This window comes from Chlorocebus sabaeus, chromosome 20, assembly GCF_047675955.1.
Source record: "Chlorocebus sabaeus isolate Y175 chromosome 20, mChlSab1.0.hap1, whole genome shotgun sequence".
Classification (NCBI taxonomy): domain Eukaryota; kingdom Metazoa; phylum Chordata; class Mammalia; order Primates; family Cercopithecidae; genus Chlorocebus; species Chlorocebus sabaeus.
Window position 1 is genome coordinate 121,167,552 of NC_132923.1, and position 12,445 is coordinate 121,179,996.

The window sequence follows — 12,445 nt, forward strand, 5'->3', positions numbered from 1 at the left end:
CTAAATACAACAATTAGCCGGGTGTGGTGGCGCACGCCTGTAGTCCCAGCTGCTCGGGAGGCTGAGGCAGGAGAACCGCATGAACCCAGGAGGCGGAGGGTGCAGTGAGCTGAGATCGCGCCACTGCCCTCCAGCCTGGGTGACAGAGTGAGATGCCATCTCAAAAATAAATAAATAAATAAATAAATAATAAAAACAATTTAAAAGAGACAATTTCTAAGTGAAAAAGTAACATTCAAAAGAGTTGATCTAGGCCGGGTGCAGTGGCTCACACCTATAATCCCAGCACTTTGGGAGGCCGAGGCAGGCGGATCACCTGAGGTCAGGAGTTCGAGACCAGCCTGGTCAATATGGAGAAGTCCCATCTCTTCTAAAAATATAAAAATTAGCTGGGCGTGGTGGTGGGCACCTGTAATCCCAGCTACTCAGGAGGCTGAGGCAGGGAGAATTGCTTGAACCAAGGAGCTGGAAGTTGCAGTAAGCCAAGATCGTACCACTGCACTCTAGCCTGGGAGACAGAGTAAGACTGTCTTCAAAAAAAAAAAAAAAAATAAGGCTGGGCACAGTGGCTCATGCCTGTAATCCCAGCACTTTGGGAGGCCGAGGCGGGCAGATCACCTGAGGTCAGGAGTTTGAGACCAGCCTGACCAACATGGAGAAACCACGTCTTTACTAAAAATACAAAAAATTAGCTGGGTGTGGTGGTGCATGCCTGTAATCCCAATTACTTGGGAGGCTGAAGCAGGAGAATCCCTTGAACCCAGGAGGTGGAGGTTGCGGTGAGCCGAGACTGCGCCATTGCACTCCAGCCTGGGCAACACGAGTGAAACTCCATCTCAAAAAAAAAAAAGGAAAAGGAAAAGACGCTTCCACTTCCTCTGATTCTTCAGGCTTGCTTATGCTACTGTGGATTTTTACAGCTCTTTTCCTCTTTCTGGACTTCTTCTCCCCTCTATCTGGCAAACTCCTCCTCATCCTGCAAGGCCCAGTCAAGCATTGCCTCCTACATGAGTGCCTTTGATTCTACCACGCTGGTTGGACCAGCACTGCCTTCTTTATGCCAATGCTGATTTATTTTTTATTTCATTTTTTTTTTTTTAAGATGGGGTTTCACCATGTTGCCCAAGCTGGTCTTGAACTCCTTAGCTCAAGTAATCCACCCATCTCAGCTTCCCAAAGTGCTGGGATTGCAGATGTGAGCCACTACACCAGGCCCCCAAAGCTGATTTCTACATTCTCTTGCCTGGCACCCGGAAAAGGTATGTGGTGTAGATCTGTCCAGCATCCTCTTCTCCCTTCCTCCGGTTGTAGCAACCCCTCTTTTTTTATGTGGTTCTGCCTCCCTGGCCCCAGGGGTTATCAATCCTAGCACCCAGCCACAGTGACTGGCCCTGAATGGGCATGTGACCCCAGCTGGGGTGATTAGAGGCCTTCTAGGGACAGTCTGGCTTCCTTGGATGTGGTGTGCTGTCTTTCCCCTAGGGTTTCTAAGCTGGGGAGATGTAAACCTGGGCCACCTCTGCCCATGCACTGTGCCCCGCCTCCCCACAGAGAAGGCCAGCCCATAGGCAGCAAAAATGAAGCAAACACATAAAAAAGGCAGAGCCAAGAGATGGAAAAGAGGCCAGGAGCGTTGGCTCATGCCTATAATCCCAGCACTTTGGGAGACGGAGGTGGACGGATCACCTGAGACCCACCTGGCCAACATGGTGAAACCCCATCTCTACTAAAAATACAAAAACTAGCCAGGTGCAGTGGTGCATGCCTGTAATTCTAGCTACTTGGGAGGCTGAGGCAGGAGAATTGCTGAACCCAGAAGGCGGAGGTTGCAGTGAGCTGAGATCACACCACTTCACTCCAGCCTGGCAACAAAAGTAAGACTCTCTCCAAAAAAAAAAAAAAAAAGAAAGAAAGAAAGAAAAAGAAAGATGGAGAGAGTCCTGATGCCATCACTCAATACCATCAGTGTTCCCCCACCATTAGCCAACAGATTCTCTTTTTTGTAGAAAGCAACTTGAGTTTGGTTTCTTATCATTAACGCGAAGAGTTGATAATAGACTATAGTTGTATTTCCAGCATCTTTTGTTTCTCCTACTGGACAGTGAGCAATTTGAGAGTACAGCCCCCACCCTGACCTGTCCCCATGTCCAAGCAACCCAGCCAAGGGCCTGGCAATGCAGCGACGGAATATTATTAAACCACCTGGGCTCTACTCACCTCACACCTATAGCAATTTTCATGGAAGTTTCTTCCCATGCACTCGATTTTGAAGGCATCTTTCCCATCCCGAGGAATGATGGGATTTTCACAGATGCTGCAGACGGGGGCGAATTTCCTAGAAGCAAAGAAACCCATGCTTGGGAGGCGTTCATGCCACAACCACATAAATTAATTAGCTGTCAGAACTCGGGCTGGCTGGTGTTCACCTCCTGAGCAATTTCAGTCCCGTTGCTATGGGACTGCACTAGCAGCTATAAGCAGAGATGTCTATTTCTTCCTGGCAGGAGCAGGTGGAAAGACCTGTGTAATGAGACCTGGTTTCACTGGAGATTGTCTGAATTGACAACTGTGTTCAGTGGGGCTGGGACCCATCTCATCTGTCTTTTTTTTTTTTTGAGACGGAGTTTTTTGGCTCTTGTCACCCAGGTGGGAGTGCAATGGCACAATCTCTGCTCACTGCAACCTCTGCCTCCCAGGTTCAAGCGATTCTCCTGCCTCAGCCTCCCGAGCAGCTGGGACTATAGGCAGGCACTACCATGCCCAGCTAATTTTTGCATTTTTAGTAGCGACAGGGTTTCACCATGTTGGTCAGGCTGGTCTTGAACTCCTGACCTCATGATCTGCCCACCTTGGCCTCCCAAAGTGCTGGGATTACAGGTGTGAGCCGCCGTGCCCAGCCAGTACTTCTTTCTTAAGAGGCACATCTGTCTCTCCCCTTGAGTGGTGAGCAACTTATGGGCAGGGATTGAGTCCAACAGATGTGTCCCCACTGCATCATTCAGCTCCAAGGGCAGACCCAGAGGTCTGGGGTTTCAGAGCAGGGCCCGAAAGTCAGGTCCCTGGGGATGTGTATACTTACCAAGAGTTTCAATACTTACCTGTGGAGAGACTTTGGGTACTTAGCTGCTGTGTGCCTTGGTTGGTAAAACAGAACCCTTAATAGTACCTGCCTGTGACATTATATATATTTTTTAGTTTTTTGCTTTGTTTTGCTTGAGATGGAGTCTAGCTCTGTCGCCCAGGCTGGAGTGCAGTGGCACGATCTCAGCTCACTGTAAGCTCCGCCTTCCAGGTTCACGCCATTCTCCTGCCTCGGCCTCCTGAGTAGCTGGGACTACAGGCGCCCGCCACCAGGCCTGGCTAATTTTTTTTGTATTGTTAGTAGAGATGGGGTTTCACCGTGTTAGCTAGGATGGTCTCAATCTCCTGAACTCGTGATCCACCCGCCTCAGTCTCCCAAAGTGCTGGGATTATGGGCATGAGCCACCGTGCCCGGTCCAGCCCTGTAATATTCTTTATAATAAACCAGTAGACAGGAAACTGGCCCAGCACCCAGGACTCAGGCTCGGCTCCTTCATCCTGCTTGGATCTCGCCCTGTCCCTGCACCCCACCTGGTGCCAAACCCCTCTCGTACCTGTAGAAGTCATCCAGGCAGTACACCTCGTTCTGGCTGCCCAGGGCAAAGCTCTCATCCCCAATGCACCGGGCGCAGGTCACACACGTGAAGCAGGAGGGGTGGAAGGCCTGGCCCAGGGCCCTGATGATGTGGTCCTGGACCACTTCGCCACACTTGCCGCACTTCTCCAACGTGTCCTGGGACAGAGGCCACTGCCAGAGTCATCCACGGCACACCCACTCCAACCCACAAGGGTCTCTTCTTCTGGGAGGCTGCCCTCGGGGGCCCAGGAATTGGGAAGTACAGGAGAGGCCTGCAGACAACCTGTAACTATCGCCCAAAACCTCCACCATTGCTTATAACAAATTGAGCTTAGCCTTGCATCCTTGGCTTACTGCATGGAATACTGCCCTGATGCCCTGATGCTATGGCTGCATTTCTTGTTACTGGGATATGTTTAAGGTCAGGGTTCACAGAGCTCATAGGAGAAACTTCGCTTAAACCTCAGGGTCAGGAAGAGGAATTCTCAGGAGAATTGGGTGCTTTTATCATATAGACAAGAAGCCTTGAAATTCTTTCCCTTTTCCATTTGGCCACTTGGAAGCTCAGAGCCAAATTTCACATTTCATATTTCGAAACCATTATAGGGCTTTTTTGTTATTTGGTTTTTGTTTTGTTTTGGGACAAAGTCTCACTCTGCATCCTCTACATGAGGTTCAAGTGATTCTCATGCCTCAGCCTCCTGAGTAGCTGGAACTACAGGTGCATGCTACCACGCCGGGCTAATTTTTTGTAGACATGGTGTTCCACTATGTTGGCCAGGCTGGTTTCGAACTCCTGACCTCAAGTGATCGACCTGCCTTAGCCTCCCAAAGTGCTGGGATTACAGGCGTGAGCCTCCCTGTCTGGCCTCCTCACACACGGTAGGTCGTAACATTCCCTTTGATCTCGTCTCACTTTCTGATTTTCCTTCTGTTTGGATGTCTTTATTTTACATATCATAGTATTATTGCAGTCTTTTACAAATTGTTTTATTGTTGGAAGAACACTTAACATGAGATCTACCTTTTTTTTTTTTCTGAGGCGGAGTTTCGCTCTTGTCACCCAGGCTGAAGTGCAATGGTGCAATCTTGGCTCACCACAACCTCGCCTCCTGGGTTAAAGCAAATCTCCTGCCTCAGCCTCCCAAGTAGCTGAGATTACAGATATGCGCCAACGCCCAGGCTAATTTTTTGTATTTTTAGTAGAGATGGGGTTTCTCCATGTTGGCCAGGCTGCTCTTGAACTCCTGACCTCAGGTGATCCGCCTGCCTCGGCCTCCCAAAGTGCTGGGATTACAGGCATGAGCCACTGTGCCCAGGCTTTTTCTTTTTTGTGAGATGGAGTCTTGCTCTGTCACCCAGACTGGAATGCAGTGGTGCGATCTTGACTCACTGCAGCCTCCGCCTCCGGGGTTCAAGCAATTCTCCTGCCTTAGCCTCCGGAGTAGCTGGGATTACAGGCATGCACCACTGTGCCTGGCTAATTTTTGTATTTTTAGTAGAGACAGGGTTTTTCCATTTTGGTCAGGCTGGTCTCGAACTCCTAACCTCAGGTGATCCGCCTGCCTCGGCCTGGCATGAGCCACGGCACCCAGCCAGTTAATATAATTTTATATGACGCCTTTAAGAAGAAATATGCCAGGCAAGGTGGCTTATGCCCGTAATCCCTGGACTTTGGGAGGCCAAGGCAGGCGGATCTCCTGAGGTCAGGAGTTCCAGACAAGCCTGGCCAACATGGTGAAAACCCCTGTCTCTACTAAAAACACAAAACAAAACAAAACAAAACAAATAAAACCCAACCAACCAACAAACAAAACAACCAGCTGGGCATGGTGGTAGGCACCTGTAATCCCAGCTACTTGGGAAGCTGAGGCGGGAGAATCACGTGGAATTTTTCAGTGCACCTATATCATTGCGGTCTATAGGTATACATGCATTCTCTTTAAAAACACGTTTTAATAAAAAATCACTATTTTAAAATAGAGGTGGAGTCTTGCCATGTTGTCCAGGCTGGTCTCGAACTCCTGACCTCAAGTAATCCTCCCACCTCAGCCTCCCGAAGTGCTGAGACTGCAGGTGTGAGCCACTGCGCCTGGCTGGTATATATGCATTCATAGAAGCTGCCTCAAATTCCTTCTGGAATAAGGAGCAATGATAAAGAGATACCTGAGGCAGGGCAGCAGGCCTCCCTCTAGCCTTTCCACCTTTTCTCCTGGACATGCTGTCTCTCCTTCCTGGCTGTGCTCCTGTGCATTTTACCTTGACCCCACCGGGACAGATGTAGGGGCATCTCCCACTCCCACCCTCCCTCTCATGGGCACGGCCCTTCTCTCCCCAGCACACTGATCAAGTCTTCCTCTTGGCTGCTTTCAGCTAGACACCCCTCCTCACTCCTCCTCCCCCAGAGTCTCACCCCTGAGGGACACTCCCCCATCATGTTGATGGGGTCACAGGGACACGGCAGGGAGGGCCTGGCTCCTCTCTCCTCCCACAGTGCCTCACTGGTGGTGAGCCTGGGATTAGATTGTTTGGATTCTTCTGGAGAGTCTCAGCTCCAAATACTCTAACCCCTCAAATCAGCCGTTTTCAAACTTCTATATGCATGAGAATCACCTGAGACACTTGCTCAAAATGCTGATTTCTAGGTGTGGCCTACACACATACCCAGGGGATGCGGCTGTGGGTGGTCGCCACCCTTGACATGCCACCACAAACCATCCAAGAGTTAGAAATTCCAGTATGCTGGCATCCCAACTGGCTCTCCCAGATTGCACTTGGTACCCGGAAGCAACATAGATTCCATGAGATCAAATATTGGAACCTTGTGGCTCTAGGGGAGGTGGTGGCAAGACTGATGGCAGCCTCCAGAGCCACATGGGTGTGGAATAGAATCCCAGTTGCTTGGCCATCTTATGTGACCTCGTGTGGTAGCTAAGAGATGCCCCCAAAGATATTCAGGTCCTTATCTCTGGACCCCATGAACGTTACCTCGCCCGGAAAAAGAGGCTTTCAGATGGGATAAGTTAAGGATCTTTTTTTTTTTTGAGACAGAGTCTCACTCTGTTGCCCAGGCTGGAGTGCAGTGGCACGATCTTGGCTCACTACAACCTCCACCTCCCGGGTTCACGCCATTCTCCTGCCTCAGCCTCCTGAGTAGCCGGGACTACAGGCGCCCGCCACCAGCTAATTTTTTGTATTTTTTGTAGAGACGGGGTTTCACCATGGTCTCGATCTCCTGACCTCATGATCCATCTGCCTCGGCCTCCCAAAGTGCTGGGATTATAGGCGTGAGCCACTGTGCCCAGCCAAGTTAAGGATCTTAAGATGGGGAAGATTATCCTGATTATCCAAGTGGGTCCTAAATGCCATCACAGTGTCCCTGTAACTTGACACAGAGGTGGCAATAGGGCCGCTGAAGCGGGATCCTACACTGCTGGCTTTGATGGCAGAGGAAGGAGTCAAGTAGAATGCAGCTTCAGAAACTGCAAAAGGGGCCGAGTGCAGTGGCTCACACCTGTAATCCCAGCAGTTTGGGAGGCTGAGAGGGTGGATCCCTTGAAGTCAGGAGTTTGAGACCAGCCTGGCCAAAGTGGTAAAACCTCATCTCTACTAAAAATACAAAAATTAGTCGGGAATGGTGGCAGGCACCTGTAGTCCCAGCTACTCGGGAGGCTGAGACATGGGAATCGCTTGAACCTGGGATGCAGAGGTTGCAGTGATCCGAGATTGCACGACTGCACTCCAGTCTGGATGACAGAATGAGTCTCTATCTCAAAAAAGTGCGGTGGCTCAGGCCTATAATCCCAGCACTTTGGGAGGCCGAGGCGGGTGGATCATGACGTCAGGAATTCAAGACCAGCCTGGCCAAGATGGTGAAACCCTGTCTCTGTGAAAAATACAAAAATGAGCCGGGTACAGTGGCAGGTGCCTGTAATCCCAGCTACTCAGGAGGCTGAGGCAGAAGAATCCCTTGAACCTAGGTGGCAGAGGTTGCAGTGAGACGAGATTGTGCCACTGCACTCCAGCCTGTGCGATAGAGTGAGACTCCGTCCCCTACCCCAAAAAAAGAACTAAAAAAAAAGAAATTGCAAAAGGCAGAGATGTGGGTTCTCCCTCAAGCCTGCAGACAGCACAACACCTTGGTTTTGGCCCAGTGAAGTTGATATTGGACTTCTGACTTCCAGAACCGGGATAGAATAAACGTGTATTGTTGGAAATCACCAAGGTTGTGATCTCTTAAAGGCAGCCCTAGGAAACTAATCGCCTTCACTGGGCTCCTTCTTTCTGAGCCTCAGTTTCCTCATCTGTGAAAGGGGTCAATAGTGCCTACTTCCCAGGATTGTATGGGGAATGAAATGATACAACATATTCTAAGTGCTCAGCTCAATGCCTGGCACCCAGAGGTCTGCTGCAGGGGTTACCTGGTAGCAGGGTTCGCAGAGGGGTCGCCCATCCTTCTGGTAGAAGCTCTGTCCAGCCAGCTGGCGGCGGCAGTTGCGGCATGTAAAGCACTGGGCATGGTACTGCCTTTTCATGGCCTCCACAGCCAGCTCTCGGGGGGACACGGTCTTGTGGCAGAAGGCACAGATGTCTGGTGTAGGTAAGACACAGGCCATTACTAGCCCAGCCTGCGAGGACTGTACTCAGGCACCACCCAGAACATGCCCAGGGTACCCGAGGCTCTGTCTCAAACCCTGTAAATTCCTCAAATGACAAATACAAAGGGTCATGAGGAGCATTAAAAAGGAATCTGAGTCAGGCGTGGTGGCTCATGCCTGTAATGCCAGCACTTTGGGAGGCCAAGGTGAGCAGATCACTTGAGGCCAGGAGTTCGAGACCAGCCTGGCCAACATGGTGAAATCCCATCTCTACTAAAAATACAAAAATTAGCTGGGCATAGTGGCGTGCCCCTGTAGTCCCAGCTACTCATGGGGCCGAGGCAGGAGAATCATTTGAACCCAGGAGGCAGAGGTTGCAGTGAGCCGAGATCGTGCCACTGCACTCCAGCCTGGGCGACAGAGCGAGACTCTATTTCAGAAAAAAAAAAAAAAAAAAAAAAAAAAAACAACGAATTCTGGACAGCAGTTTCAGGACAAAGGGATTGTTGGCTGCCTCGACCTCCCAAAGTGCTAGGAGTACAGGCATGAGCCACTATGCCCAGCCAGGAGCCACTTTTTTATTTTATTTATTTGTTTTTGAGACGGAGGCTCACTCTGTCACCCAGGCTGGAATGCAGTGGCACAATCTCGGCCCACTGCAACCTCTGCCTCCCGGGTTCAAGCAGTTCTCCTGCCTTGGCCTCCCAAGTGGCTGAGATTACAGGCGCGTACCACCACGCCCAGCTAATTTTTGTATTTTTAGTAGAGACAGCATTTCACCATGTTGGCCAGGCTGGTCTCGAACTCCTGACCTCAGGTAATCCACCTGCCTCGGCCTCCCAAAGTGCTGGGATTATAGGTGTGAGCCACCACGCCCGGCCAGGAGCCATTTTATATTCTGATGTGTGACCAGCTCTGAGATGTACGAAGGAAAGAAAGTGAACAGCAGAAGGGCCTAGTTTGCTGCTTATGGAAAAATGGGGCCGGGCGCGGTGGCTCAAGCCTGTAATCCCAGCACTTTGGGAGGCCGAGACGGGCGGATCACGAGGTCAGGAGATCGAGACCATCCTGGCTAACACAGTGAAACCCCGTCTCTACTAAAAAATACAAAAAACTAGCCGGGCGAGGTGACGGTGCCTGTAGTCCCAGCTACTCGGGAGGCTGAGGCGGGAGAATGGCGTGAACCCGGGAGGCGGAGCTTGCAGTGAGCTGAGATCCGGCCACTGCACTCCAGTCTGGGTGACAGCGCGAGACTCCGTCTCAAAAAAAAAAAAAAAAAAAAAAAAGAAAAATGGGGGGAGGGAGTGGGTGGACACATATTTGTATTTGCTTGTGTGTGCACAGTGTCTTTGGCAGGATACATGAGAGCTCAATGACAGAGGACGCCCATCGGGAAGGAAACCAGGTGGTAAGGAGATGGGGCAGGTTGCAGGTTTCTCACTGTGTCCCCACTCATGCTGTTTATTTTGCACCATGTGAGGGCATTAGATATTCAGAAAATAAAATAATGAGACAAAATTTCAAGACATTTTTGTTATCGTAGCAAACTGTGCAGACTAACATTTTAAATAGAATTTAGGTATAAAGGGGAAAAGGCTAAGGCAACACAAATTAAATGGATGCCCAACTACAAAGTCCATCATTGTAACATGAGCTGGGGTGGGGCTGGGAAGGGGCGTCCTCACGCTCCTGGTTTCAACCTGGAAGCCCATGCTGGCCCCATGAGATCCCCCCAGAATCCTCCCAGCCCTGTGCACCCACCTGTGGACGCCTCTTTCTCAGCAGGTTCTGCTGGGGGAGGTGGCAGCTCTTCCTCTACGGGCCTGAGGGGACCGGGCTGGACTGAAGGTCCCTCTGCTGGGGCCTGTGGGGATGCAGACAGGGAATCACCCAGTGGGGACCCCAAGCAACCCTCCCAGCTCTGTTCCTCTTCTGGGTGGCAACGGGTGCAATTAGCCGCATTGCACTGAGAAGGAAACCGAGGCCTAGGGAAGCAAGGGACCTGCCTAAGTCTCTCAGCAGGAAGGTCGCAGTGGCAGCTGACTGGGGTCCCTTGATCAGCCACTGCTCCTCATCCTACTTAGGACTCTCCTGCAACCAAGCTTCCCCGTGGATGCTGGACTGAAGTGAACTAAGCCCTTGGCCTGTGATGCCCCCCATTTCTACACAACCTCTGTTAAGGGCCCAGGGTTAAAAAAAACAGGTTCCTGGCCAGGCGCAGTGGCTCACACCCGTAATTCAAGCACTTTGGGAGGCCGAGCTGGGTGGATCACCTGACGTGAGTAGTTCGAGACCAGCCTGACCAACATGGTGAAACCCCACCTCTACAAAAAGTATAAAAATTAGCCAGGCATGGTGCAGGTGCCTGTAATTCCAGCTACTCAGGAGGCTGTGGCAGGAGAATCACCTTGAACCTGGGAAGCGGAGGCTGCAGGGAGCCAAGATCATGCCACTGCACTCCAGCCTGGGCGACAGAGCAAGACTCCATCTCAAAACCAACCAACCAAACACAAACCAGGTTTCCTATGACCTAAGGGATTAGGTCAGACTCAGGAAAATGTCTTCCTCAGAGCTGAAGCGTGTGTCTGCAGCGGGTGGAGCTGGGAGGCAGTGGCAGCCCTCTCCAGGGACCATGAAACACTTAACCAATTTTTACCTGCTGAATAGGGACTTCTGAGAGCTTCAAAGGACGGCCCCCGAGCAGAAGAATGCACCAGACAAAGTCCAAGTTTAGAACCCCTGAATGCCCAGACTCCCCGTCCCCCAACCCAGGAGACCAAGGGATTGCTGGGGAGGGCAGTACCTGTGGTGGGGGCGGGGGCGGGGACAGGTTCAGCTGCTGTAAGTCTGCAATGAGTGAGGTCCCCATTGGAGCAGGAGCCTCCTCTTCAGAAGGTAGGAGCACCGGAGGGGGCGGTGGAGGGGGCGGGAGGAGGTCCAGGTCAGGAAGCACATCCTCACCATCTAGGACAGGAGGAGGGGGTGGGCATCCTGCAATGGGGGAGGAGAGAGGGCTGGTCAGAGCCTCCCAGGTGGACTGGGGAGGGTTTTACTTACCCACATGGGCACATGGAGGGTAGCTGAGGGCTCGGGTTGGGGTCACCCCGGCCTGGGTTCCATCTCTAACTCTGCCACTGATGTGCTGTGTGTCCTTAGGCAAGAAACTTAATCTTAGGCCAGGAATGGTGGCTCATGCCTATAATCTCAGCACTTTGGGAGGCCGAGGTAGGCAGTTTGCTTGAACCCAGAAGTTCAAGAGCAGCCTGGGCAACATAGTGAAACCTCAACTCTACTAAAAATAAAAAAAAAAATGTAGCCAGACATGGCAGCACAGGCCTGTAATCCCAGCTACTTGGGAGGCTGACATGGGAGGATCACTTAAGCCCAAGAGGTTGAGGCTGCAGTGAGCTTAGATCACACCACTGCACTTCAGACTGGGAGACAGAGCCAGACCCTGTCTCAAAAAAAAAAAAAAAAAAAAAAAAAAAAAAGGCCAGGTGCAGTGGCTCATGCCTGTAATCCGAGCACTTTGCGGGGCTGAGGCAGGCGGATCACCTGAGGTTGGAAGTTTGAGACCAGCCTGACCAACATGGAGAAACCCCGCGTCTACTAAAAATACAAAATTAGCAGGACGTGGTGGTGCATGCCTATAATCCCAGCTACTGAGGAGGCTGAGGCAGGAGATTTGCTTGAACCCAGGAGGCAGAGGTTGCTGTGAGCTGAGATTGCACCACTGCACTCCAGCCTGGGCCACAAGAGCAAAACACCATCTTAAAAAAAAAAAAAAAAAATTAGGCTGGGCGTGGTGGCTCACGCCTATAATCCCAGCACTTTGGAAGGCTAAGGCGGGCAGATCACCTGAGGCCAGGAGTTTGAGACCAGCCTGGCAACCATGGTGAAACCCCATCTCTACTAAAAACGCAAAAATTAGCTGGGTGTGGTGGTGGGCGCCTGTAGTCCCAGCTACTCAGGAGGCTGAGATAGAAGAATGGCGTGAACCCGGGAGGCAGAACTTGCAGTGAGCCGAGATCGCGCCACTGCACTCCTGCCTGGGCGACAAAGCGAGACTTTGTCTCAAAATATACATATATATATATACACACACACAAAAATTAGCTAGGCTTGGTGGTGAGAGTTTGCAGTCCCAGCTCCTTGGGACGCTGAGGTGGGAGGATCGCTTGAGCGAGGG

General features: G+C 51.2%; 1 protein-coding gene across 5 annotated transcripts in view; it reads right to left on the bottom strand.

Moving 5' to 3' along the window:
* Positions 1 to 12,445, bottom strand: part of FBLIM1 (filamin binding LIM protein 1) — a 29,776-nt gene that overhangs the window by 6,802 nt on the left and 10,529 nt on the right. For all 5 annotated transcript variants that reach the window (XM_007980421.3, XM_073007815.1, XM_007980420.3 and 2 more), the window contains 5 exons: positions 11,060 to 11,247; positions 10,018 to 10,120; positions 8,080 to 8,249; positions 3,636 to 3,814; positions 2,218 to 2,335 (listed from right to left, as the gene is read on the bottom strand). In XM_007980421.3, coding sequence (XP_007978612.1) covers positions 2,218 to 2,335; positions 3,636 to 3,814; positions 8,080 to 8,249; positions 10,018 to 10,120; positions 11,060 to 11,247 — 758 coding nt within the window. The remainder of the gene's footprint in view (positions 1 to 2,217; positions 2,336 to 3,635; positions 3,815 to 8,079; positions 8,250 to 10,017; positions 10,121 to 11,059; positions 11,248 to 12,445) is intronic.